The 26,954-nt window shown below is 34.2% G+C and overlaps 2 protein-coding genes across 2 annotated transcripts; one reads left to right on the top strand and one right to left on the bottom strand.

Moving 5' to 3' along the window:
- The first annotated feature begins 893 nt into the window (after positions 1–893).
- On the top strand, positions 894–17,792 carry LOC138306829 (zinc metalloproteinase nas-15-like). Its single transcript, XM_069247315.1, has 18 exons — positions 894–1,039; positions 2,189–2,336; positions 3,154–3,256; positions 3,895–4,016; positions 5,631–5,751; positions 6,292–6,361; positions 6,937–7,140; positions 8,164–8,299; positions 8,706–8,831; positions 9,165–9,302; positions 10,633–10,707; positions 10,895–11,035; positions 11,880–12,077; positions 12,418–12,543; positions 13,419–13,652; positions 14,853–15,188; positions 16,341–16,454; positions 17,497–17,792. Exons 1-18 carry the CDS (start codon positions 1,016–1,018, stop codon positions 17,604–17,606), a joined length of 2,526 nt encoding a protein of 841 aa, XP_069103416.1. The 5' UTR covers positions 894–1,015; the 3' UTR covers positions 17,607–17,792.
- Positions 17,793–17,930: 138 nt separating this feature from the next.
- LOC138306830 (uncharacterized) lies at positions 17,931–26,696 on the bottom strand. Its single transcript, XM_069247316.1, has 8 exons — positions 26,492–26,696; positions 24,004–24,090; positions 23,294–23,380; positions 22,991–23,074; positions 22,340–22,426; positions 21,351–21,533; positions 20,779–20,841; positions 17,931–20,267 (listed from the first exon to the last, which is right to left on the bottom strand). Exons 1-8 carry the CDS (start codon positions 26,615–26,617, stop codon positions 19,410–19,412), a joined length of 1,575 nt encoding a protein of 524 aa, XP_069103417.1. The 5' UTR covers positions 26,618–26,696; the 3' UTR covers positions 17,931–19,409.
- Between the last annotated feature and the right edge of the window lie 258 nt (positions 26,697–26,954).

Here is a 26,954-nt window from a genome sequence, read left to right as displayed (position 1 = left end):
TACTATGCCTGCAGTAACATTTACTTGAAGTCAAAATAAATTACATTGACTTCTACTTATTAATGGCCTATATAATATCATCATTTAAGTTCAGATAAGGTCGTTCGATGATTTTTGAAAAAAAAACCGACTAGGAAATTATCTCGCAACTGCTCCTAGAAATGGTTGGTTGTTTAGTTAGGTGATTGTATCTACGTCCTTTGATCAGACAGAGTCATTTAAGGACGGTCTCATGTTTATGCGACATGATTCATGTCTGGGTTGTGTGTTTTGGAAGGCTGCGGTATATTCGTGTTGTGTCTCGTTGTGAAAGTGGAATCCCTGCCCTTTTTATAGTGCTATCTCACTGTAACGTGTCTAAAAAGTCACTGAAAAAGCACACCCACCCGATGACATTTAACTGATAAGGAACGAACCAGTCGTCCCATCTCCTTTGCGCTAGAGCCGGAACGGACACTTTTATAGACTATGGTGTGTCACGGCCATGGGGCAGAACCCAGAGACCCACGTGGCGAGCGCTTAAGTCAATTAAGGCGTTATCAAGATAGACGTAAGGAAGAACAAAGTTAGAAAGTTAGTTACATGCAGAAAGAATAGAAAAGATAAAATCCTAAAGTAATTCGCCTTTTACGATCATGCAATAGAGGCAGCAGGTACAACTCTTCCGTACAGGAATGGAGTGCTATTAGTTACCAAGATAGTGTATCGATAACAGAAGTTCTACTTAAAAACATTCAAGGTTTTGAAACCATCGAAATACAATTCTATATAAGAATATCAAAGAAATCTTATCTTTGATTAAACTAGCTTAAATATACTGACGCATCCTGCTAAGGGGAAAATATAAGTGTACCCATTAACCGACCAAAGTCCCTATATAAGTAAAACACATCTCTAAGTAGTAATCCACCACAACAGTGTAGTGAACTTCCTGTGTTACTCTTGACATTGGCCTAGATGTGCCTAGCCAGGGAGGTTGGGCTTCAGGATAAGGCAGAGATCAGGATCTGGCAATATGTCAGCCCTCTACGTACTGCAGGTAGGGAACCCCTTTGTCATATCATCTTTAGGATTTTTTTATAGAGAAAATTGAAGCTTTGTTATTTTGCACTATATTTTTATTTTAGCAGAGAATGAGTTGAAATTGTTGAAAGATTGTGCTGACACCCATGATAAAATTGGTATCACATATATTATTATATGATTAGACTAAAAAATGCAAAATTCACTATTAGATTTGATATTTTGTTATAGATGGTATTTATAATTATATATTTCATTTATTAAGTGATTTCACAAGCTGTTATTATATCGGTTACTGGGTTACCCTGATACAGTAAATGACCCAAAGACATCGGTAACTTGAAAAACAAAACAATCACTTGTATTTAAATTTTCCTACATGGTCGAACAACTACATTATTTTGTGTTCATAATTAATTTCAGTTTTAATTCGTGATATCTGTAAACTTTCTTGTTCTATGTTTTGTACAACAAAAATGATGACGTCACACACCGGAACTACTTATGTATGAAAAGATGTCTGCCCGGCTGCTTATAGACATTAAAGTGGTTCTTGTTTCTATTGTAGTATGCTTTGATATTTAAATGACCAATTGATATCTCCTCTCTCCATTCATAGTTACATTTATCCATATAAATGAAATTCCCAGAACAATTGACTACTACAACAATGCATTATGACTAATCTATTTACCTTATCCATCATATCGACATTGGTTTTTTTCGTATTAATTTTCCAGATATTACGATATTCTAGTCTTTGTATTTGAAATGGGTTTTTAAGTTATTTGAATCGTGTGCACTGCTTGATATTTCTGAAAGTAGGTATTCGTCTTTTTTGCAGACGCTCTTTTCGTTTATTAGTCAAAATGTTTGAACGGTGTTATTTTTAGTAAAATTTGAATCGATGATTAACTCATTCTAATGTTTGATTATACTTTTTGAAAACATTAATGAAACATGATATGAACATGTTTTGTAGGGCGTTTAATGTAATTTGAATTATTTTGTGTACAAAACAATGTATGGTACGGGAAATGTGGATGGTAGTTGATACTATTTGAACCGATATTGTTATTCAATAAAATATGTCGTTGTGAAGAGGATGAAATTTTTATTTGTTGAGGCGATAAATAAAATTTTAAAACATGGTATTATTCAATAGGTTCTACTGTTATGTGGAGCGGTGATGAGCCAGGAACTAGCTGCCTTCAAGAAAATCGACATGATGCCGGATGATCTAAACAGTTTGGAGCAGTATACAGATCTCTCTCTAGACGAGATTTTCACGAGAGCACTCGGAGGCATGAATGGTATCTATCCTCTTCCGCGGAATTATTACAGCTGCTACACATAATTATTATGAATTATTCCTTTTATTTTCTTTTTCGATTCTATAGTGTTGGTCTATTAAACCTTTGGCATGTTCGTTGGTTTATTATCAATGCTTTTTTATGACCAATCCTAGAAAGGATATCCTAACATCTTCGACAAATCTTAGATGAAGAAATAGCCGCCCGTATACTAGCAGGACGAAATCGCTGTATGGACTCATTGAAATCATTGAAAGGCCATAGAAGCATTAACCTGTCGTACATATATTTCAGAATATTAAATTGTCTGATGATATCACAACATGATTTTGAAAACATGTCGAACCTCTCCTTCAGGTCTCATATGGTATGGTGTTTCTAAAATCATTGGGGAATCATTAACAATTGTATGGCGTAGTTTTATTTCTGAAAGTACTTATTAAAGATGCTCAACCGCTGTCAAATGGTATTTTTTTTAGTTAAAAAATATGAAAAATAATTAATTGCATCTCGAAAAAATTCCGTAGCACTATATCTTATATGGAATGAAGTAATGATTGCACATGCACCAAAGGCGAAATAAATTATTTTATGTTATTTTTTGTGTTAATAAGGCATATATATATATATAAGTAAACACTAATTATTGTTCAAATAATGAACATCATTTATGTTCTGTCGTCGGTGGAGCATCTTTCATAATACAGTCTGTTTTGTATATTCCCAAAGCTATGTATGCAACCCAATGTATCTATCCTTGGCAGAACTATGATGCACTATATATTTGTTAGCGTATCTTTTTATCTCTCCCTTACAGTGTCTGCTCAGAAAATGATTGGACCTGACGGGATGTTCCTGGCTGAACTGGACATGCTTCTGACGGAGGAACAGTTCCGTAACATGTACCAACCACCCGAATAGTGAGTCATGAGTTACATTTCATTTGTTGTATCAAGGTAGTGCTGAATATCCAACAAAGTCATCCGATACTGCAATTTTTGTATGTGAATCCATGTTTTACTTTTCCTTTTGTGAATGTAGGGCTGGATATCCAACAAATCTACCTAGTACTGCAATTTTGTCTCTCTGTGAGGTCATGTATTAGATTTCCTTTATTTGTATGAAGGTACATATAGGACTGAATATCCAAAAAAGCTATCCGGTATTGAAATCTCTCTCTGTACCCATGAAGGTATGGCTGAAAGATTGTATACAACAACGTTGTTTTATATGTATGAAAAATGACAAGTGATATCGCCATCAAAATATCATAATTTCCTAGATGTGACTTTCATCTGGTATTATATTTATTCTTATTTAATTATTCTCATATTTGCTATTTGTCTTGCAACACATTGAGCGATATGTTGAAAATTGGCGCGTAGGAAACTTTGTTTAGCAAAACGTTGTGTCACACGTCTCATTTTTGTATTCCAAATATAAAAATATAAATGTATCTCACATTCCTTTTTAATGCTACTTCTTCGATATCCCATATGACATTAATTTTGATACAAAATCCTGATCAGATCTTATACACGTAGCTTTGGTTTTGTAGTGGTGACATCCGGATGATGCCGTATTTTGAACAAAAACGAAAGAAAAGGAAGGCAGTGAGAAGGATCGACCTCCGCTGGCCTAATGGTGTGGTGCCATACTATCTTACACCAGGGCATTTCAGTATGTTTACACTTTAAGTTTATCACGAGGCTTGATCAAGTAATTTGTTAATTACGTGTTAAATGTCTTACATGTCTATATAGCAACTCATTTACCTAAGAATCGCATTTGAACCGTTTTAATTTAATAGTTTGAGCAGTCCATTATGAATTTTTAGGGATGAATACATGTATTTGCTTATATGTATAAAGTGATACTTTGCTGGTGTGATTATGGTAAATCATAATGCCAAATAGAAATGTAAACATGTGTAATGACAACTTTGGTCAGGACCTCTTGTGTGAACCCCAGTTTCTGACATGACAACATATATAATTAATAGTTTAATTATAAATAGAAGTAATAATATTTGCTACTATAATATAGTTATATATGGTTTTATAATAAACATATTGTTACTTTATCTACCATCAAGTTCTTAATAATTACACAACTTTTTGAATTAGTTTTAGCTTAAAGAAATAATCCTGCACTTGCATTTCATATTTTCACCTTTCACCTTCTTCTTTTCCTTTTCTTTTCCTTCTTCTGCTTCTTCTCTGTGTTTATATGTGTTTGGTGTGTGCGATGATGACAGTTTGTGTATGTGTCTTAGAATGGATGCTCTTTTTGGGTATATCCTTGTCCTCATAATATATACATTTATCACGTAATTCGCCTGATATCCAGTGATTTCGCCCGTGTAATATTTTTGCATATGTCACTAGTGTAATACGACCTGGAGAGATTTTCATTGGCTAGAAATTAATTGTGACGTCAAACAGAAACAATAGAATGACGACAGGAAAAATGACGTGACGTCAGATTTACGATGACGGCGGAACAAAATGGCGGCCTTGCTGGATTTTCGGAATACATTTTGACGTGAAATTCTTTGTTATGTAGGTATTTGGAGTTATGTGGAAAAATATCTTAAATTTGTGTTCATTTCGTCTCGAAGTTTCAATTCGTCTCGAAGTTTCAATTTTTGCTCGCTAAGGCTCACAAAACTAAAAACTTCTTAGACTCGATCCATAAAATCTCTAAATGTAAGATCCTATATGTGCTGTATATATATAAATACAACTCTTTATATATTTTTCTTTTCATTTTTTTACCAAATATTGTTCAAACTATTTTTATACATATTTTCTATGGTCTTTTTTTCTGTTTTTGGTTTTTCTTTAACCCAGTATGATTGAGAGAAAGAATGTCACAGTGAGTAATTTGAATTAGTTATGATTACAGAATTGAAAATGGTGAGGAAGTATGTATGATTGTCTGTAATTATTATATATTTATGTACTGTATTGATGAAATGACACTTTGGAAAAATAAAAGAGTTACAAAAAAACTTTGGTCAGGACCCCCAAATTACTTCGAACTTAATAAGATATTCCAGTTATGTTATTTCGATTTAGTAACAAGTTTCAATGACATAGATAAATAACTGCATTATATTCTGTTTGTTGGTTAACAATCATATGATTTCGAATTTAAGATAAAGTCTAACTCCTTAGTTGTGTTCATTTCAAAGATGATTAAGGACTCCTTGTCGAACATTTCGCTCTGTACCTTATGAAAGTTTGTGTCATGACCACCAAATGATATTACTTATTTCAATTTGACCGATAGAGGCTAAGGAGAGGTACCTTATCCGTGTTGCCATGAGAGAGTGGGAAAAGTACACTTGTATCCGATTTCGAGAGGCAACTATAGAGGACGACAATTATGTTAGATTTCAAAATGGTGACGGGTAAGTGAAGAGAGAACGTAAATGGTAGGTCATGACCACCAACGATTTCTATTTACAAAATATACTATAATATCGTTGTAGCAACGTTAACACTGATTATATATCAATACGACATACATAGCCGTTGTTTTACCCAAACATTGTAATGATATTCCGTGTCTGTATTCTCTCTCGACCTTCATATGAAGTTTCAAGATAGATAGATTATTATTTTTTGATTATTATAACAAATGAGAATAGGATTTGAATAAAAAAACAATTAAATTAAAAACAGTTATAAAAAACATACGTATGTGGTGTGGGAATTAACAGCAAGCTTCTTGAAATGGACCATTCTCCTCAAAAACATAAATTATGAATTTTTTTCTCGAAATAAATTGATGTCGGGTCGTAATTTTTGAAGTGTTATCATTATCTTGTAATAAAATGTGTCTTTTGCCAGTGTTATAAAGTTTGATCATGTTTTGTTCACTGGGCTATTGTTGTCTGGAATTCTGCTCAGTGTAGATTATTTATCTCTCATTGACTGTAACACGACAGGTGTAACTCGCAGTTAGGTATGGTGGGCGGAGGTCAGCTGCTGAATCTGGATCAAAACGGATGTCGATGGGTGAGTTACCTTTAAACGTCAGAGATAAGAGAAAAAAAATTATACATTATAAACAGGAAGGTTAATGTAATACAGGCCTGATTTCATTTATTTAGAACCAGTTGTTTTTATATTCTTGATAATAAGCACATTGAAATGGTTAACTTATCATATTACTCCGAATCAGTATCCTTTCCACCGTTATAATACTCAAAGCCAACGTTCTTTCGCGTATAAAATTTCGCGATTTCCAACTTAAAGCAATTTCAAGAAGATTAACAATTGCTGATCAAAAAAAAAAGATTGAAAATTACATTCAATATAAATAATATCAGTGTTTATTTGCGGATATAAACTATCGCAAATGTTTACTTAGATTGCGAAAGAAAGCTGTATAGTAAAGCCTGCCTTCACGACTACCTCAGTTTAAACATCATCTGCTTAATAACACATTGTTACCTGTATATAAGGACCACTTAGCTATAAATTATATTTTCTCTTTGTCTCTTCTATGATCTTTATTGACAGACGTTATAGTATATGCTAAGTTTGTGAAATGACATTATTTTATTCCATATTTTTTTTCAAATCTACAGAAAGGACTGTACCTTCACGAAATCGGCCACGCTCTGGGACTGGTCCATGAACATCAGCTCCCAAACAGAGATGAGTTCATAGAGATTCTCTACCATAATGTAGCACCGAGCATGCGCATTTGGTTCAATAAGTACTCGAGTCAGGAGGTGAACCAGTATGACGTTCCTTACGAGTATTCATCTGTGATGCACTACGGCGTTACGGTCAGTATTAGTGGTTTTACTGCATAGAAGGTTATTTTCGTATTTCCATTTTAAACGAGAAAAATGGAATCTCAGGGAAGCAAAATTTCTCAATCTTGACGCAAAGAATTATATAATTTACTAGTTCCTTACTATTTTATAATTCAATTTTGCTTTTTACGAGCATTTTCATTGGTTTATAAATTTACTTTATCAGCCCACAAAGGAAAAAATGAAGTCGCCGGTTTTAACGTTGCTTCTGCTTGGCTGAGATGACGGCGTTATGATTTCATAGACAAAAGAGTCCCAAAATGAATTTTGAATATTGAAGAGATTATCTTTATAAAATGAATTATAAGGATTAATTTGAATAGATTTTTTATGCTATGGAGATATACACAAAAAGCTGAGTGCACTCTCAACATGAACCACTTCGCGGTTTTTTTAAAGTACACTCAGATTTTTGTGGTATAAAATATAATATCTCCATAACATAAAAAATCTATTCAAGTTAATCCTTGAATAGAGTTGTTTGCCGCTACGCTTTACATACGTACAAAAATATCATTTTATGAATCTATCATAATCGAAATAATTTTCAATTTAAATTTGAATTCGATAGGAAATTACTCCGGGCATATTTAATCTACCTGGTCGGAAAATGATTCATATTGTATAAACAAAACATAATCAATATGCGCAAGGTTTTGCAGTAACTCATTCACATAAGCTCGTCAATATCTCAGAACAGTTTGTTTGTTTGTTTTTTGTTTGTATGTGGCGTGATTCGTATATGAAGTGCGAGAGACAATATTTGGGGAGACTAGCCCATGGTATATTCGTCTTGTGTCCTCTTGTTTAGTGGAACTCTTGACATTTTTATAGTGCTATATCACTGAAACATGCTACCAAAGACAAAAAGCAGTAGGCTGAAGTTATATGTATACTCGGTAACGATAATAAGACTCTTTGAGTGTTTTTAGTTTCACCTTAAAGCTTAATTACTTTTCTATTAATACCTCAATTTTCATTTTCATTCATAAGGCATTTGCTAAAGATGGAAAATCACAGACGATCCGCGCCCTAGATCAATCAAAGGAAGAAACCATTGGGAAAGTATGGCGCAAGGAACTCGCCTTCAGTGATATCAAAGCGGTTAACAGGATGTACGAATGTTCAGGTATTATATAATTCAGAAGGTATGGTTTTGGTTAATTTTGTGAAGATTTATTCCCTTGATCAGATCATTATCTTTGCAATAATAATTATCAAAATAAAATTGATTTTTTCCTTTATTGGCAAGTGTTGGATGTCTACCACATGGAGCAACTACCTTTTTATTAATTTATTCGAAGACTTGGTACTAAACAATGTATTTAAATAAAATGATTTATTTTGGTAGTTAATTAACCTTGTTCTTCGTAGAAATATTTTTCGCTGATATTTCTCTGTTCCTATTTAATGGTACAGTATATGGTAGGAAAAATCTTTTCGGTGTATGATAGGAGAAAAAACTGAAATGAACAAAATGAGATAGACTATAACTTATATCTAAAACTGAAATCTATCACTTGTTACTGGTACAGCTATTTGTCCTCGAAGTGTTCGCTGCGCAGACGGAGGGATAGTTGACCAGAACTGTCGGTGTATTTGCCCTGACGGAACCTCAGACTGTCAGGAGAATGTCAGGCCACGGAAACCTCAAGCAGAAAGTTCGTAGAGTATCAAGTTTGGTTGTCAGTGATTATTTCAATAGATTGTAACTGACACAAAAGGATGTTATGTTTATAGCTAGTGTATTATTCAAAAGCTCAATTTCAAACATAAATTTAATTGTGAATGGAAATAACTTTAATAATTAGTAATCTCAAAGAAACGTCTTTTAAAGTATATTGTAATTTAACTTTTTTTATTCTTTATTGAAATTTGCACACATTTACTCAATTGACAATCCTTTTATGAAACATGTGCGATATGGTTTGTTATTAAGTGATTAGTTATCAATGTTGTTTTATATATTACAACAGTTTATTGTTGTGTTTTAGCGTGTATAAACGAGTACGACAGCTGGAACTGTTACGTTTGGTCAACACAAGGCGAGTGTAAGCTGAACTCCAAGTTCATGAATCGCTACTGTCGGAAGGCTTGTGGATTGTGTGGCAAGGCAGGAGTCAATGCGGAGGGTGAATATATTCTTCTATTGTTTTACATGGTATTTATTGCTGTATATATTCGTGTGAATTTTGAAAGATTTTATAATTGATACCGATTTCGTACCCCGACATCATTATTTTACATTCTACCATAACACCATAATAAGAATTTAAGACCCTTAGTTTTATATAAGATATAAAGAATCTTTTTTAAAATGCCAATATGATTATAAGAATATGATTGCATACTAATTGCAAGAAGAATGATAGTCATGAGACGTCACCCTGATATACTCAACGTAGAATCTCGGGTCCGCCATCTTGGATACAAGTGGTACACTTCTGAAAACGAACCACTTGTACCGGTTCGGTTCGGCTGGTACAGCGCGTTCCATTGCAAATACAGCGGGTTCGTACCAGTTGTATCTGCAAATGGAACGCACGGATGGATTCGGAGTTGTTGTTTTTTTTCAATTAAGCTTTGCTATAAATTAACGTCCTCCGCACGTGACCATGTATTAAAGAGTTGTAGATAATCAGATCATATAAAATAAATCAGTCAAAGATATTGGTGCAGTAAATAAAAACAATTGTCTTCCCACTTATTTATAAAACATGCTCAAACTTGCAATATTTATGACACACACTGATAATGCATTTGTTTTTATGACAATTTTTCAACTTCAAATGTAACATTTTAAAAATAATTTGTTATAAATTTCTTTGGTTTCTTTCATGAACTAATACTTAGAACAATTGTTATTTTAAAAGTCATTTGATGTGAAATTAGTGAGGTTCAAAAATCCCAAAATTAGAATTGCAAGTTTCTATTTATATTTTCTCTGATAAACATTATATTATGTATTCAAGTTTGGTTACAGTCTCATCTTACTGTTACATTTACACCACTAACGAATGCTAGACGGACGATACCATTGTATACATTTACATCACTGATGAATGTTAGACGGGCAATACCATTGTATACATTTACATCACTGATGAATGCTAGACGGACGATACCATTGTATACATTTACATCACTGATGAATGCTAGACGGACGATACCATTGTATACATTTACATCACTGATGAATGCTAGACGGACAAAACCATTGTATACATTTACATCACTGATGAATGCTAGACGGACGATACCATTGTATACATTTACATCACTGATGAATGCTAGACGGACGATACCATTGTATACATTTACATCACTGATGAATGCTAGACGGGCAATACCATTGTATACATTTACATCACTGACGAATACTAGACGGACAAAACCATTGTATGACTGTATAATTATATAGATGTAGGTACTTTGTCATTAACACCATCTGTGTAATTACAGGGAACCATGTAGCTACATGGGCGTGGCAGTGGCTAGGTATATTTACCAATTTGTTCCCAAAGAACTGGACTGTAGGTGAGTAAAGCAATGATCACCTTAGAGAAGACTTAATTCAATTGGATGCTTTGATATGATAAAGGCATAAATATGAGGCAAATTATAGTTGTCATGGTTACACTTTTCATGAGCTTGTACATCAGTAGTCATGTTCTTCTAGGACAACAATATATTTTATATACGTAATGTATTGTTTTTCTTATAGAGGAGTGTCACAATAAATTCAGTGATGATAAGTGTGATAGCTGGGCCGAGAACGGAGACTGTGTCGTCAATGAGGACTGGATGAAAATCAACTGTAAGAGCACATGTGGGATGTGTTCGAATAACAACACGGCAGCCAGCAGTAGGTTTAGTATTGTGTTGTGTTTTAACTAGCATAGTGTTGTGTTTAACTAGCATAGTGTTGTGTTTAACTAGTATAGTGTTGTGTTTAACTAGCATAGTGTTGTTTTTAACTAGTAAAGTGTTGTGTTTAACTAGCATAGTGTTGTGTTTAACTAGTAAAGTGTTGTGTTTAACTAGTTAAGTGTTGTATTTAACTAGTATAGTGTTGTGTTTAACTAGTGTAGTGTTGTGTTTATAGTGTTGTGCTTAACGAGAGTAATGTTATGTTTTAAATAGTATAGTGTTCTGCTTTAACTTGACGTATAGTGATTTGTGTTGTAATAAATGTGTTGTGAAATAACTACCATGTATTTGGAAGACGCATTCTCGATACTTCAGTGGTTAATATCACTATCAGTACAGCCAACCCTGGACTTTGCCATAGTTAAACTGAAAACGGTACAGGAGAAATAACCTGCTGATATTTCCTTCGAAGATTTACAAGTGAGCGACGCTCAACTTCGAAGTCAAACAGTGTATTGGTATTTGATTATTTCGATGAACTTCAAAAGTCCTCTTGCATACAGAGCCCTTCAGTTTTGTCATGACATAGTCCCCAGGGGAAGATATAACAACATCGATGGTAACTCCTAGGTCTGTATATATCTAGCCGGTGGTACTCAAGGTCAATATTAGCAGGTGTATGCATGGTTTTTTTCCCGAATATTAATTATAAAACTTTTAGCTATATAATTTTGGATGAAAATATTTGTATGCAGTAGAGGATTGTGAACAAACAATAATTTCACGTGAATGGAATTTATCCGATGTTAATTCAATTATATCGATATACTTTTTTGCAGAAACTTGTGGAAATGTACACACGAACGATACCCAGTGTGACATTTGGGCCCGGAAGGGAGAATGCATGGTGAATCGGAAATGGATGTACGACAACTGTCGAGGGGCGTGTCGGCTATGTGACAAGGCGATGCCCCGGGATACAGACACGCCACTCCGGGATGAAACTACGCGTACGGACAGAGGCCAGAATGATGATCGTATGTCATAATATTGAATTATGAATTTCCGAACTTGGTTTATAATATGAAAACACACGTTATAATGAATAGGTTTAGCTTCAACGCACGGTTTCTATATGCATCACTATTTTAAATATGGTCTTAAACGCGGGTTCATACGTGTAGATCTTTTTTTCATGTAAGCAGATAAATGTTATATAAATGTGATACCATAGATTTTACTATAATACCCTTTAAATTGCTTCTTTTTTACAGTGTAGCTTGACTATAAAGCAATTCGTATATCATATCTAGCTAAGAATTTTAATTTATTAAATGTAATATATTAAATGTACGGATAAGATGTGACTGTCTTCAGCCCAGGGTTGCAGAGACAGGCATAACACACGCGAATGTCTGAAGTGGGCAAGTAGTGGTGAATGTTCCCGCAATCCTGATTGGATGGTTCCAAACTGCCGGAAGTCGTGTAATAGATGCAAGGACGGTAAGTAAATATCCGGAATACTATCATTTCACGATTAGAAAAAAACACAAAAAGGAAAAAACAAGGATGGAAAGTGGATTTATTTTCATTTCATATCGTGGAAGTGCTTTGATGCTTTACATTTAACAGTGTTTATCGATACACATTCTGAAGATACCATTCTCAATAATAAAAATTTCTTATTGATTTTCCATATTTCGGATTAAAATAAGTTAAGAAATCATAATGAAAGAATTGTCATATAAGGTGTTTCTATTAGCGCCACTTACTCTACATGTCGTATGTAACATTTTAGGACAGGCAGTCCTTATTTTAATCATTCATAGTTGTCATAGTTTCAGTAATACCTTCAGTAATGTCTTGATAAAGGGAAGGATGATCTTAATTTTTTTATTCACATTGTAACGATTACTTCTGTGTTCTACATTTACCATTTCAAATATTTTTATCAAGACATAAGTTTGTAAAGATCCAGTGCTAACCATCAATGTCGTTATATTCACACCTGGATTATTTCATAGCAAAAGTGCAGACTCTGTTCGAGGCAACAGACAAGACGGTTGTTTGGTCCTTGGATGCACATCAACCGAATTGAATAACGGTACAATGTGGTTGACTGTGTGGCTTTTAATATGGCATAACTGTCTCTTTAATGTTTAAAGGAAGTGTCTGCAGACCTGTGATTGATCAGGGTTTTTTTTTCAATTTCACTATGACATAGTCCAGGGGTGGATACAACAACATTGATAGTAACCCCTGGAATATCGAGGATAGTGTTATCTACAATATAACCGTTGATATAACTTCTTTAATCCAAATATCATAAAACTCTTTGTTTACCTCATAACCACTGATATATATACATATATATTAAGGCTCATGCAAGAACCTTTATGACGACAAGAAATGCCGGGTCTGGGCGGCTGATGGCGAGTGTATGAAGAACCCTGGCTGGATGCCAATTAACTGTAAAAAGGCGTGTAACAAATGTGACGGCAATAGTAGAGACGATAGAAGAGATGACATCGACGACGACGACGACGACGACGATGGAGGATACGACCACTTTGATGAGGAGGAGGATGACGATGATGAAGAAGATACATCAGGTCAATAATGCTATTTAAATGTGTGGAGATGTCGGCATAGAATATAACATTGATGATGTGTGGAGATGTCTGCATAGAATATAACATTGATGATGTGTGGAGATGTCGGCATAGAATATAACATTATTAAAATAAGTCTATGTAATCACTTATGGAATCTATGAAGCATTTCGAAATTGATAACGATATTTTAAACAGTAAAAACAAGATCAAAAGTCAGGCACATTTTGTAAAGTTTAAAGCATGTATAACATTGATGTACCAGTCAGTGACCAGTATACCCCGCGTATCGTGGTATTTCACTTATGAAATTATACGAAATCGGGAATGCGTTAAGCGCCAGGGCCTTTAAAGTTGTATGGTCTATAACTTTCGCTCTTTTTGTCGTAGTGAAAACTATCTAAGTGTAATACATATTTTTCTCCGTCGGTCCGAGATTTAAACTTTCTAACTTTACCACTTTTTTTTATAAAGTTGCAGCACTGGAAGAATTTCAATTTTAAAAGTAAAAAATCTTTTTAACGTTTACATGTGAAAAGTAGGCTCGAAAGATGCTAAACCATTCCGAACTCTTCCGAATATCGTCGCGACAATCTCGAGACGAGAGTTGTGAAACCAAGAAAAATTGTCAATATTTTTTTCGTAAACAGAACATGTAGTCGACCTCAGCAGACTGAATCTGCAAAGAAAATAATGTTCGCACATTACAATATTTGATACACACAATATTGAATTACGGCAATGTGTAAATTGGATGTTTCAAATACTCGTTCTGTGGACATATATCAGTACGTTTTGCTCATATTAGCAAGAAGGAAAACATAAACACATGTGCGCTTACGCTAGTTACCTGGATCACCACGTGCAGGTCGTGTCGAAGTCAGTCACGTGAAACGATTTGGAATTCCGCCAAAACCCGTACTGAAATGGCGGTGATTGAAAACGCTTTATTCAAAACCATGAATATATGATCCCTAGATTTCGGCTCTCTTATAGACCGACATATGCTTTTGGGGAGCTAAATCATCAAGTTACATATCCATGTTAAAATATCAAATGTTTAAGCGACAGTGAAATTGGCATCAACTAAAACTTTAAGAGAGACTCGTTAAGCGGGTATACCCGTGAAAATCGGGCTACCAGCAGAAATCGGGATCTCGATTGCTTCATCAGTCTATGTTTTGTGTGTTTGTGTTTCAGACGGCTGTAGGAACTACCATAATAGCGATGACTGTGACACATGGGCCAAGAATGGACACTGTGACATAAACCCAGGCTATATGAAGACAAACTGTAAGCGTTCGTGCGGCGTATGTGCCAGCACGCGGGAGGACGATGGAACAGGAGGTCGGGAATCCGGCAGAGACGAGGACATTTCAAACGACGATGGGGTCGATATAGATACACAGGACGATGATGGCAACACTAGAGAAGAAGAGGTTGACGATGAGGCCGGGCAGGAGGATGAGAAAGAGGTGGTAAATAATGGTGGAAATGAGGAAACAGAGGGGACGACCACAGCGAGACCTCCTCTACGTTCGTAAAATATTATCTTTTGCTATTTACTGCATTTTTTTTCTTTTGTGATATTTTAACTTCATAGCGTAAACAAATCCCTGTAAAATTGTAATTGCATGTGTCAGCCGCACGGTTGTTTGTTGATGGAAAATTGTATAAATTCAGTTTCAGAATGCAATGTACTCGTCCACTGAAATAGGTGTCCGTGTTATTGATTTTAAATTTAAATCATTTTATGTGCTTTATGTAGCTAAATTAGCTTTTAAAATCGCATCTTTTCATACGAGTTATCTGCTCTGTTGGGTACTATCGAGTTTAACTCCATTAAATAATTTGTTGTTGTTATGTCGTGTTCCCTCTAAACAGACGTCACGATCAAAAACCATGACGCTACCATCCATATCTAAAACCAAGAGCAGACAACTCTTTATTTAGGAAACATAGAATATCTAAGTAAACATTAAATATATAAAATAATGCTGTAAACCAACTAGAGTTCGCGTTTTCAAACATAGCGACTGACTTTATCATAGCGATTTGATTTCGCGATATAAATGTTTTTACTTTTAATATCTGTGTTTGAAACATTTTCGTTGAGATTTATTTTTGCGATTTCTTATTATCGCCCACGAAAACGCAAAATTTAATCACTCACAAATATAAGTTGGTTTTCAGTCGCAAACACAAAACTTGTTTTCGCGATGACCTAATTTCGCTTGTTCACGCTTAACAAATTTTCACGACGATTAAATTTTGCGGTCGAGACTTTTTAATTCTACTACATGTACATACCCGAATTTGAAACATTTTGTCGTATATTTTCGATTTTCGTATTACCCTTGAAATCAAATTGCATCAAAGTTATTTCACAGTTTATTATTATATTTTAACAGCTTCGCGGTCCATTCCAAATATCGATACCCTTTTCAACTTTATCCTTCGATAAATCCACGAGGAAGATATTTTAATCCTTAATTATTATGTTTTGACAGCTTCACGGTCTATTCCAAATATCGATACCCTTCTCAAACTTTTTCCTTCTCAACTTTTTCCTTCTATACCAGGAAGAAATTTTAATCCTTAATTATTATGTTTTAACAGCTTCGCGGTCCATTCCAAATATCGATACCCTATAAGATATTCTAATCTTTAATTATTATGTTTTGACAGCCTGCGTTGACAACGATGCCAATTGTGAGGGCTGGGCCAAAGCTGGACATTGTACAAATAACGCTGGATTCAACCTCAGAGTGTGTCGCAAGTCTTGTAACAACTGTCACAAGGGTTAGACTATTATCTTAATACAGTGCTTATAGAATTGGAAAACTCTACTTCTCTTTAATGTCTGGGCGCATTCCTATTGAATTTGTTATGGAGAATTTGTTTGATTGATTGATTAACGTCCTATTGACAGCCAAGGTCATGTAAGGACGGCCTCCCATGTATGCGGAGTATAGCGTGTATGAAGTGCGTGTTTTGGGAGACTGCGGTGTGGTCGTGTTGTTTCTTTTTGTAAAGTGGAACGGTTGCCCTTTTTATAGTGATATATCACTGAAGCATGCCGCCGAAGACACCATGCAACACATCCAACCCGGTCACATTATACTGAAAACAAGCTAACCAGTCGTCCTAGCTCCCTGGTTATCATACATGTGATACTGCACTACAGTTTTCCTTCTTCAAAAATTAAAACAACGAAGAATTTTCCTTAGACAAATTCGGGTCAAATTTAAATAAATTGCACCTTTGATAACACAAACGGCTAATTTAAATTGGTATATCAATTTAAAGATGTTCCACCGCTGATAGGGCATAAATGATATTCATCACTTGAGCAATATTTTTTGTTTAATCGTGCATATATATTTCTAATTAACACAAAAAATAATATAAAATAATTTATATTGCCTTTGGTGCATGCGCAATCAGTACTTCATTCCATACAGGACATCGTTTCTCGGAATTTTTTCGGGATGTAATTAATTATTTTTTGTAATTTTAACTGGAAGAAAAATTAGAAGCTCAAATTTTTCAATGGTGGTAATCGTGTAAAGTAAGTAACTTTTGTAACTGAAGAAAATACTAAATCATCTCTTCCTGTGTTTGATAGTGAAAATATACCATTTATTAGCGATGGAGCATCTTGAAAGAAACATTCACATGAAAATGAGCGTGTCAAATTAGCTTAAATTTTGTCGCATTTTCTTCTTGTAAAATCGGGGTCATGTCAATAATATTCTGGTGAAAATTTAGATCAATGTCAAATCTAACTATATATAATACACATATCGTTTTGGGTAATGAATGTCTCGTTTTGTTTTTGCAGCATGCGTTGATGAGCACATCTACTGCACACAGTGGGCCAAGGACAAGCAGTGCAATGTTAACCCCGGCTACATGCTCAGATTCTGCCCAAAATCATGCGAAATGTGTTAAAAGGAATAAATAACGTATGGAATGGTAATAGTGTATGACACGGATATGATAGATGTTTTGGAATTCTACACTAGTTTAAAGACATTCTGAAATATTATATAAAATTTTAGTTTATTATTTTACATTGGGAAAATATGTTATGCAAGATTTTTATGTGATAATTGAATAAAGTTGACTCATACAAGGTGCTTTTGTAAAGTCATTGAATTTTAAGCTGAACGTCAATTCTATGACTTCACATATTCATGATATGAATGGATATCGTCTTTTAACATTGTACATAACAGCTAATTAAAGAATGTCAATTTTGCTAACGTTGTGGAAATCATTATAATGCTTGTAATGAGTAGTGAAGTTATCCACAAAGGGACAACCGCAGCTACAAGCTCCATAACATGACATGAAATCTATCCAAGTTAAAAGCAACGACAGATAAATCGTGGTTTAAAAAAACAGTAGTTTCCGGTGGTACGTCAGATACAACATAACCGGTGCATGAAGAAATAAGTCCCAGATTATACGTTCCATGTCTACGTCATTGCTGAAAATACCACAAGATAGGTATAAGGATCAGTACAAAACCTTCAATCAAAACAACATAACATTATTGTTTTACTCTTATACTAGCAGCCTATCTTGGTATTTAATTGGGTGGGTAGTCAATTACAACGATCTACTGCCTTCTGCTCCTTTAGTCAATTCAATTCATTTTATTCCGAATGCAAACAGCATATAGGATAACAATAAACATACATATGACATCAAATAACATTTGTGCAAAATGGCGGAGAACACAGCCACTGTAATAAATGTACAACACAAAATGATATACAAAAATGTATATTACAAAAAACGGGTGTTAAAAATTCTGCCATGTGTAAACAAGAATATATATATGTGTGTGGGGGGCGGGGTCAAGGAAGTAATATCAACAGTTATTTTCCATATAACAGTGGATCCTTATAGACATATGTCTGTAGGATACGAATTACTTAAAGTAGTAAATATAGGGCAAAGAAGTAATTCTAACAGTGTGGACAAAAGATTGTCAAATTTTCGAGGCGCTCTGCCCCTTTGTCAAGACACTAGAAGAAAAAATAAAATTACATGTTAAGGACGGCCACCTGTGTGTGTGTCATACAATAACAGTTAATTCACAATTGCAGTTTTCAAGCCACTATGAATTAATAACATAAAAACGGCAATAGGTACTGGTAATGAGAAATCTTAATCAGCGTCCGTCGTTCCAATATACTCGCCACAGGGGATATAAATTTACCTCTCCTAAGATCAAGTGAATAATCTGTCGGTGGTAGTACAAATTTACATACACTAAGATTAAGTGAATAGTCTGTCGGTGGGAATATAAATTTACCCACCCTAAGATCAAGTGAATAATCTGTCGGTGAGAATACAAATTTACCCACCCTAAGATCAGGTGAATAATCTGTCGGTGATAATGCAAATTTACCCACCCTAAGATCAGGTGAATAATCTGTCGGTGATAATGCAAATTTATCTACCATAAGATCGAGTGAATAATCTGTCGGTGGGAATATAAATTTACCTACCCCAAGATTAAGTGAATAATCTGTCATAGGAAATTTACCTATTAAGATCAAGTAAATTATCCTGAGTGCTCCGCTTTATGGACTAAAGCCAATGCAGATGAATGCCAAACAACAAAATAGTTGTCGTCCGTTCCAACTGTAAGAAGATTAATTAAGTATTGGATGACATTGGTGTTGGTATGACGACTATAAATCATTGATGGTAACGTATCTTTTAAAATAGAATAAATATTCATTTTACTTCTTTATACATAAGGAACCCCAGATAAAACCATGGGTCGGTTGTCATTGTCTTTCCTCGCACTGGTTTAAAGTCTTGTATCTCCACTCTTGGAGGGTGTGCAATTCGCTCAACTTTGGTATACATAGCTCCAATCATGTATTGTTCTACGCTGTGGATCCCTTGCTTTAAAAAGCGTAACACTGATTCTTTGTAGTCTTTTGTAAATGTTAGAAACACATTTCGTTCACCGAGAAATATTCCCGCACCAATCCAATTCATGGATATTCTAACAATCGTCTTTACGGATGCTGAATGTCGGGTTCCGAATATTCTAGTGGCTCCAATTTTAGTTTTATCAAATTCTGCAGGGACTTCCATCCAGAATTTGATTGTATTATTTTCTATTTCACGGAAGTAGCCAATGTCTACCCACGTAAAGTATTTAGATGAATAGATATTCCTTTTTGCAGCGTCAGCAATGAGCGGAAACTTTGAATGTGTTATGCACGCATAGTCCGGCAAAGTTGTGTAAGGTACTATTTTAGGATATTTTGGATCTGCATAAATTTCCGTTACTCTTGGTTTGATTTGAAATGACCATAATTCATCACGTGATATGCGAATGACCTTCGTGTTTGACGTCACATTTCGCCGGAAATCTAAAAATATCTTTTCGAACTCTTCGCTATCCGTGTAAAAGATAACGGGATTCTGTATCCAAGAAAACACGCGCATCCATTGTTTGTATTTGTCCGGACCCCGTGACTTCCCGCCTCCCCTGGAGTAGTTCCCGATATCAAAGAATGCCGTGATAACGGTTATACTTCTATTAGTGCCCTTCCATTGGTCAAAGTTCGCTACGTTTTTCTGCAAAGAATATAAGAAACAAATAAGCGTTTCACATGAAAAGGTATTTAGAATAATCACATTTTAATACATCTCTGGTAAATATGACTTTATCACGTCGTCGTCCGCCGGTTATAGCAAATATTTCTTAACTCTTCTAGCTCATAATATTCATAAAATCTTTAATAATGTGTAATTTTAAAGAATTCATCAGGCTAAATTGTTTTTATTATACCTATTGATAAGAATAAAGAAGGGATCGGTTTCATAAATAAAACGTTCAAAGGTGCACAAAAATAATGACATGTTGAAATGAAATATCAGGATATTATTGAAACTTTACATGTAGGTGCTGAGAAAGCGGACAGTTTTCTTTCTTTATGCCAAATGGATCAAATCCGAAATTAATAAAGTCAGGTAAATTCAGTTAAAAAAAGAAAAAATACATAAAACAAAAGTAATATTGCAGAAAGACTTTTGACTCAAAACAGGTATAAAGAAAAGTTCAAAATATCGAGCGTTTGATACTTACAATCTCGGTTTCAGCTAGATAGCTTAGTTCAATGTCATCAGTGATGCTTAATTGTGCTTTTTCCTGGAACAACGAAAATGTTTATCCTTTAATACCATATTGGCAATAATAAGACTCGAGACAAAACATTCAAGACAGCCATATGAAGAAATACTGACTTTAACGCAGTACATTGTAGAAGTCCTTCAAACGTCCCCCACAGTCGTGCCATGGCGTTCAGCATCGCAGCGAACTTCGCACTCCAATATCACAGATGATATCAAATTTTCGACTAATCCAACGCCTTTGTGTCTCCTCGCATTAACGGGTTTTTTTATATAACATTGTGCACGGCATCCCTCAAGCCCAATTTACATGAACCAATACTCACTGAAGTCAGACAGTATCTCAATTTAAATTTTGACCAATTAAAAGTCTTGGCTTTGCTACCATTGCAAGGCAGGTGTTCAAAAGTGGCAAAAAATGCGTGACAGCCTTCAAAAATTAATCTACAAAGATATAGTACTCTTCCCAAAAAGATATTTCCTATATTTGTGTAATTAGGTAACGTGTATACTCTTAAAGTTATTTACCTGTTTCTTCGGTGTGTTGGTTTCTACCTGTTTAGCGCCATTCAAACTTTCGATAGGTTTTCCCGCTACTGTTTGTGGTGAAGGTGACTGCAGAACCTGTTTTCCCGTCGCTTTGGTTTCCACCTTAATAGCGTTATTCAGACTTTGAGTCGGGTTTTCCACAACTGGTTGTGATGTAGGTTTCTGCAATTATAAACATGTAAACAAAGGTCGAAATATCAAAATGGGATTTTCTTCTGGAGTATGATTTTATTTTGTATGATTTTAAATTGGATATCAATGGTGTATCCACGTTAACTAAAGTCTGGCGATGATTAGCAACAAACAAAAAAGAAATAAACCATGCACAATATTCTTCGTTGGCAGACAGAACCGTTTAGACACTCTTGTTCACAGAAGAGTAAAACAAACAGAGACAGCATAAACCTGATCCTTGAAGCAGTCCTTTAATTCTTGATTAAAATATTTTCGTTGCCATCAGGTACATGATTACTTAATTGTCGTAGGTTTTAAAACTATTTGTATAAACTATTTGTATGGTACTGGCGATCAATATTATTTTAATCATCTAAATCTTTCATATGTATTGTATATATGAAAACCACAATGTATCCTGCGATATGCTTCAGTGAGACAACACTATTAAATAAGAAAGAGTTTCCACTATCGCAAAGAGACACGAACATACCGCAACCTCATAAAATATACAGACATTCACACATACACATCGCATACGTGAATGGAATCCTTCCGATTCTGATATTTGTGTAATTATCTAACACGTATTCTATATTTGCATATTACAGGGTTTTCTGCCCTTGCGGGAAGGTAGTTATTGTGGCGTCATGTATTTGAGAGCGAAACGTCATACTTTTCGGAGATAACGACGTGAATTGCGCTCACAAAATAATGACGTAACAATCGATACCTACCCGCAAGGGAACTATCTCTGTAATATGCAAAGACGGAATACTCTCGGATCATTGTACCTGTTTTGCCGGTGCTTTGGTGGCAACTTGAATAGCTCCATTCGGACTTTGAGCCAGTTTTTCCGCAGCTGGCTGTGATGTAGGTTTCTGCAATTATAAACATAAGTCGAAATAACCAAAAGGGGTTAAAGAATGGTATATCCAGGTAAACTAAAGTCTATAGTCAGCAAACAAAGCATGTGCAATGTCATTATTCTTCGTCGGCAGACAGAACAGTTTAGAAACTCTTGTTAACAGAAAAAAAGAAACAAACAGAGGGAGCATAAAACTGCCCCTTGCAGCAGTACATCATGTACATGTACTCGGGTGATAAATAAAAAATATCTGTTGTCATTATTAATTTGACTTCCATAGTCAACAGAAACTATTGATAAGGATTCGATGATATCTATGATTTTAATCATCTGATATCGTTGCAATGTTGATCTTGTTTACCTATTTAATTTACATAATACTTTATAGTAAGTAAGGAAACAGGAGGAGCATACATTTGAGGGATGTGAAAAAATTGATTTTCGGTTTCCATTCTTACTATTAGTCAAAAGTTTGAATTGAGTGATTAAATATTAGTGTATCTTGATAATCTTTACACTCCAAAATAAGAAAATGATATAGTATACTAAGCTAAAATGTTCAATAAGTGTTACTTACCTTTGGAACTGGTGTCCCCTTTGTGTTTTCCTTGATTCTTTGGTTTTTGGCTTGATTATATGACGTCGATTGTTGTCTATCAAACTGAGAAAAAAAATAATGTTCACTTTACAATATAGCACAGTAAGAAATTATTTACAATGTAAGAATATATATATATATATATATAGTCAATTTGAAATATAAAATATGGTATATGAAGCAAAAACAAATGTGAAGCAAAAACAAAGGCAGCGCGAAAATAAATTTACCACTAAAATAAGTACATTTACAGTATGTAACATGTATACTCTTAACTCTTACCTGTTGTGTCTGTTCTGTTGTTTCCACCTGAATGACGTCATTCGGAATGCTTTCAGGTTTTTCTGCAATTGGTTGTGATGAAGGTTGCTACAATTACAAACATAAGTCAAAATATCAAAAAAAGATGTCTTCTTTTGACGGACGTTGTGTATGGATGAAAACTAATGTTATATCCGTATTTTATTGTCGATATGGGAAATATCTCAAAACTGCGAACCAAAGTATAACTTGTACATACACAACCATTCGGAAACACTAATTCACGAAAACATATTAATTCACAGTAAAGGTGAGGAAACAGGAAGAACATACAGCGGAACTCGGTTAATACGAATTCGAAGGGACCGAGATAAAACTTCGAGTAATCCGAGTATTTGAATTAAGCGAGTTCATGGAATGCATGTAATGTTAATACTGAAAATAATGTAATATGAAATGTCTCGATCGGAACTTATCAGAGGATACCTGGTACTGTCAAATTTCGAAACATAAGTTGCATAATTATATAGCTACTCTGTGAACTCATAATGACATTGGTTTTCGAAGAGTGTCGGAAATTTTCATTAATTATGTTAGCCAATTTTTTTAAAAATCTTGCGTAATTAAAGATTAATTAAACATTGTGTATTTGACAAATTTTACAATTTAAAAACACATTTAAAAACATAATAGATTATACGAAGCTAATATCTTAAATACATGTGCCTGACCTTTGGTATCGGTGTTGCCTTATTTGTGCTTCCCTCGATTATCTGGTTCATGACTTGTTCATAGGACGTTAGTTGTTGGCTATACAACTAAAAATATCATGTTCACTTTAAAACATAGCAGAGTAATAATTGATTTGCAATGTAAGAACGGTCAATTTTAATATAAAAATACAATGTATCGCTATTATGTTTTTGCTGGTGATGCTGATGATGGTACATGTAGTTTGCTTTCGGTGATGATGCAAAATTTTGCGTACACTATTAAATAAATTTACATCTTATAGGATCCTATAACACCCTATATCTTTTCTTCGTCGGCAGACAGAAACACTTGTTTTCAGAAAAAGAAACAAACAGAGGGAGTACAAAACTGACCCTTGCAGCAGTCATCTGCAAAATACTTTTTTGTAACTATTAGCTCGTCACTATAGTATTGGTCCGATATCATGTAATTTACGACAGTACAACTAGAGATTTAGAGGCATACGAGTAGTGTTTACATGTGTGTATATAGTGCAGTCTTCATTGAAGTTTTGGTATACTGAGATAAAACCAATTTTTATGTTGAAGTACCATTGTTCAACAACTGATAGACGAATATCCTATAAATCATTGACAGGTACCCACACTTCTAAGGTGTAATTATATTATAAGCCCAAGCTGTAATAATGCATTTAATCTGAAATGTTTTATCCAAAGCGTTGAATAAAACGTTTCCTGTTCGCTCATTTCACATATTAGTGACTGCATCTGTAGAAATGAAACACATATTTGTAAACTTTTTGTAACGTATACGTGATCTTGTTCGCATAATATTACATTTACGTTACTCAAATTACATTATTAGTATTTTCACATATAACATGACATTCTATATTATTAATACATTAATTTAATCATTCAAATAAAACCTTCATATTTAATACAACCACGGCATTGATAGTACATGTGCATTAATATTAATACGATATGCCATTATTTTATGGTAAACTTTCTCTCTTTTAGCAGCTCACGTAAAAAATACAAACACAAAAATGACATTTGTACATGTTTATGAACGTAGGTACATGTATCTTCCATTCATTATAAGGATTGCCTGGGGCAAGCTATGATTATTTTTCTCAATAGCTCTTCCGTAATACATAAAGACACCTACAGCATATTTGTATTTATATTTAAATCTGTAACCTCGGGGATCGGGCAAACATGTCCGAATGTTGCTGACCACTGATCTCTTTGGTCACTGACCACACTTCCTCATCACAAGTTGCCAAGTGTATATATGTGTAGTGGCGACTAGAACACTGTCTTTGGCATAAAATTCTCAAAGACATAGTCATCTTAACGACTGAACTTCTGTTGGGCATAAATATGTACAGAAATAAAAGCACCTATAACTTACCAAATGTATATTATCTTCTAGTTTGTAATTAAACCTCATATAAAAACACAAAATACCAAAAACAGTAAAACGCATAGCGCTGACCCCTGAAGCAGTCTCTCGATACATTTCGATGTGGCAATGATGCAATTTAAAAAAAAAACGAATTCAAATTTATCACAATAAATTGCAATACACAATATACATGACATGGCGACTCGTTGTGTAACAAACGGGAACTAAGCATCGCAGACCCACTCCGTGTCTTTTAACATTTACTACGCAAGATACTGTCTTTATTAATTACTTTTCCCTAGCTTGTTTTGATGTAATTCTCTTACTTTTCTATCATTTTCCAGAATCATCTATTATACAATAATTATTTTCTGTTTTTCATTGATTTTTTAAAGAACAAAAATGGGATTTTGGCAAAGAACCACATCCATGTAATTAGCAATTAAATGTTCCTTTTTTAATCTATTTTAAACGTTTTCTTTCTGATTTTAATGAAATTGAAAAAAAAAAGATAAATTCTTTGTTCTCGAGCAATTAAAAGTTGAAGTGTTTCCTTTTTCTTTATAACTTTAGTAATCGCCATTACCTGAAATATTTCTACGACCGATACAAACTAAAACAGTATATTGTGGACCTGATATAGGTGTCGGAAATTCGACTTGTTAGTTGATATATATGTAACGATTGACCACTTCCGTGTTTATGGTTGATGGTCACTTATCATGAATGACTGTAATATCGAGTGGTCAAGGGCCCGTATAGCCAACTTGACACTGTCCGAGCGTGAATTGACCCTGAAGCCATAGACAATTTGTTTTATGAGATAGTATTCAACATATAGAAATGTCTCAGAATATCATCAGATAAATTGAATAATTGTATATCCGAATAAAAAACGGCAACAAAAAAACGTTTAACATTTAAAAAAAAAGAAAAAAAAGGAAAAACAATCTATTAAGCTAACTGTTTAAAACAAAATGTCAAAACGGTCCTTTCATATATATATTATTAAAGATGTGAAAATTCAAAAATAAAAAAATACCTATAAATATGTTTCTAATCTCACACATTCAAGATTATCTTTATACTTACATGATCTGTATTTGTCTCCGTGTAAACGTTATTGGCGAACTTTAATTGGTTCAGTTGGTAAGCAGCAAATATCAGTGATCCAGTTATGAACAAACACACACCTAATGTTCGGGCCTTTTTAACCATTTTAAACGCTGTCACTGAAATGAAAGAGAACGGTAAAAACTTAAAAACAAAACGATCCTTGTTTATCGGGCGCTGATCATGAATAAAAATACATTTTATCGCAAACATACAAAATGTGATCCTACTCATATCAGTGGTGAAAAAAAAAATTTGTTGGTGTTAATGTGTTAATAAAAGCAATTGGACGGGTTTTTGTTTTAATATTTTTAGACTCTCGTGATATTTTGTAATTAAACTACTGAATGAAGGTAACTATGCCCACGCATAAAAGCTGTTATGTGTATCTTAAATGATTTCCATGAAACTTGATAATTGCTAATTCGACAATAACCAATGT

The sequence above is a fragment of the Argopecten irradians genome, chromosome 14 (assembly GCF_041381155.1).
Source record: "Argopecten irradians isolate NY chromosome 14, Ai_NY, whole genome shotgun sequence".
In the NCBI taxonomy this organism is placed as follows: domain Eukaryota; kingdom Metazoa; phylum Mollusca; class Bivalvia; order Pectinida; family Pectinidae; genus Argopecten; species Argopecten irradians.
This window is presented reverse-complemented; position numbering and strand designations above follow the sequence as displayed.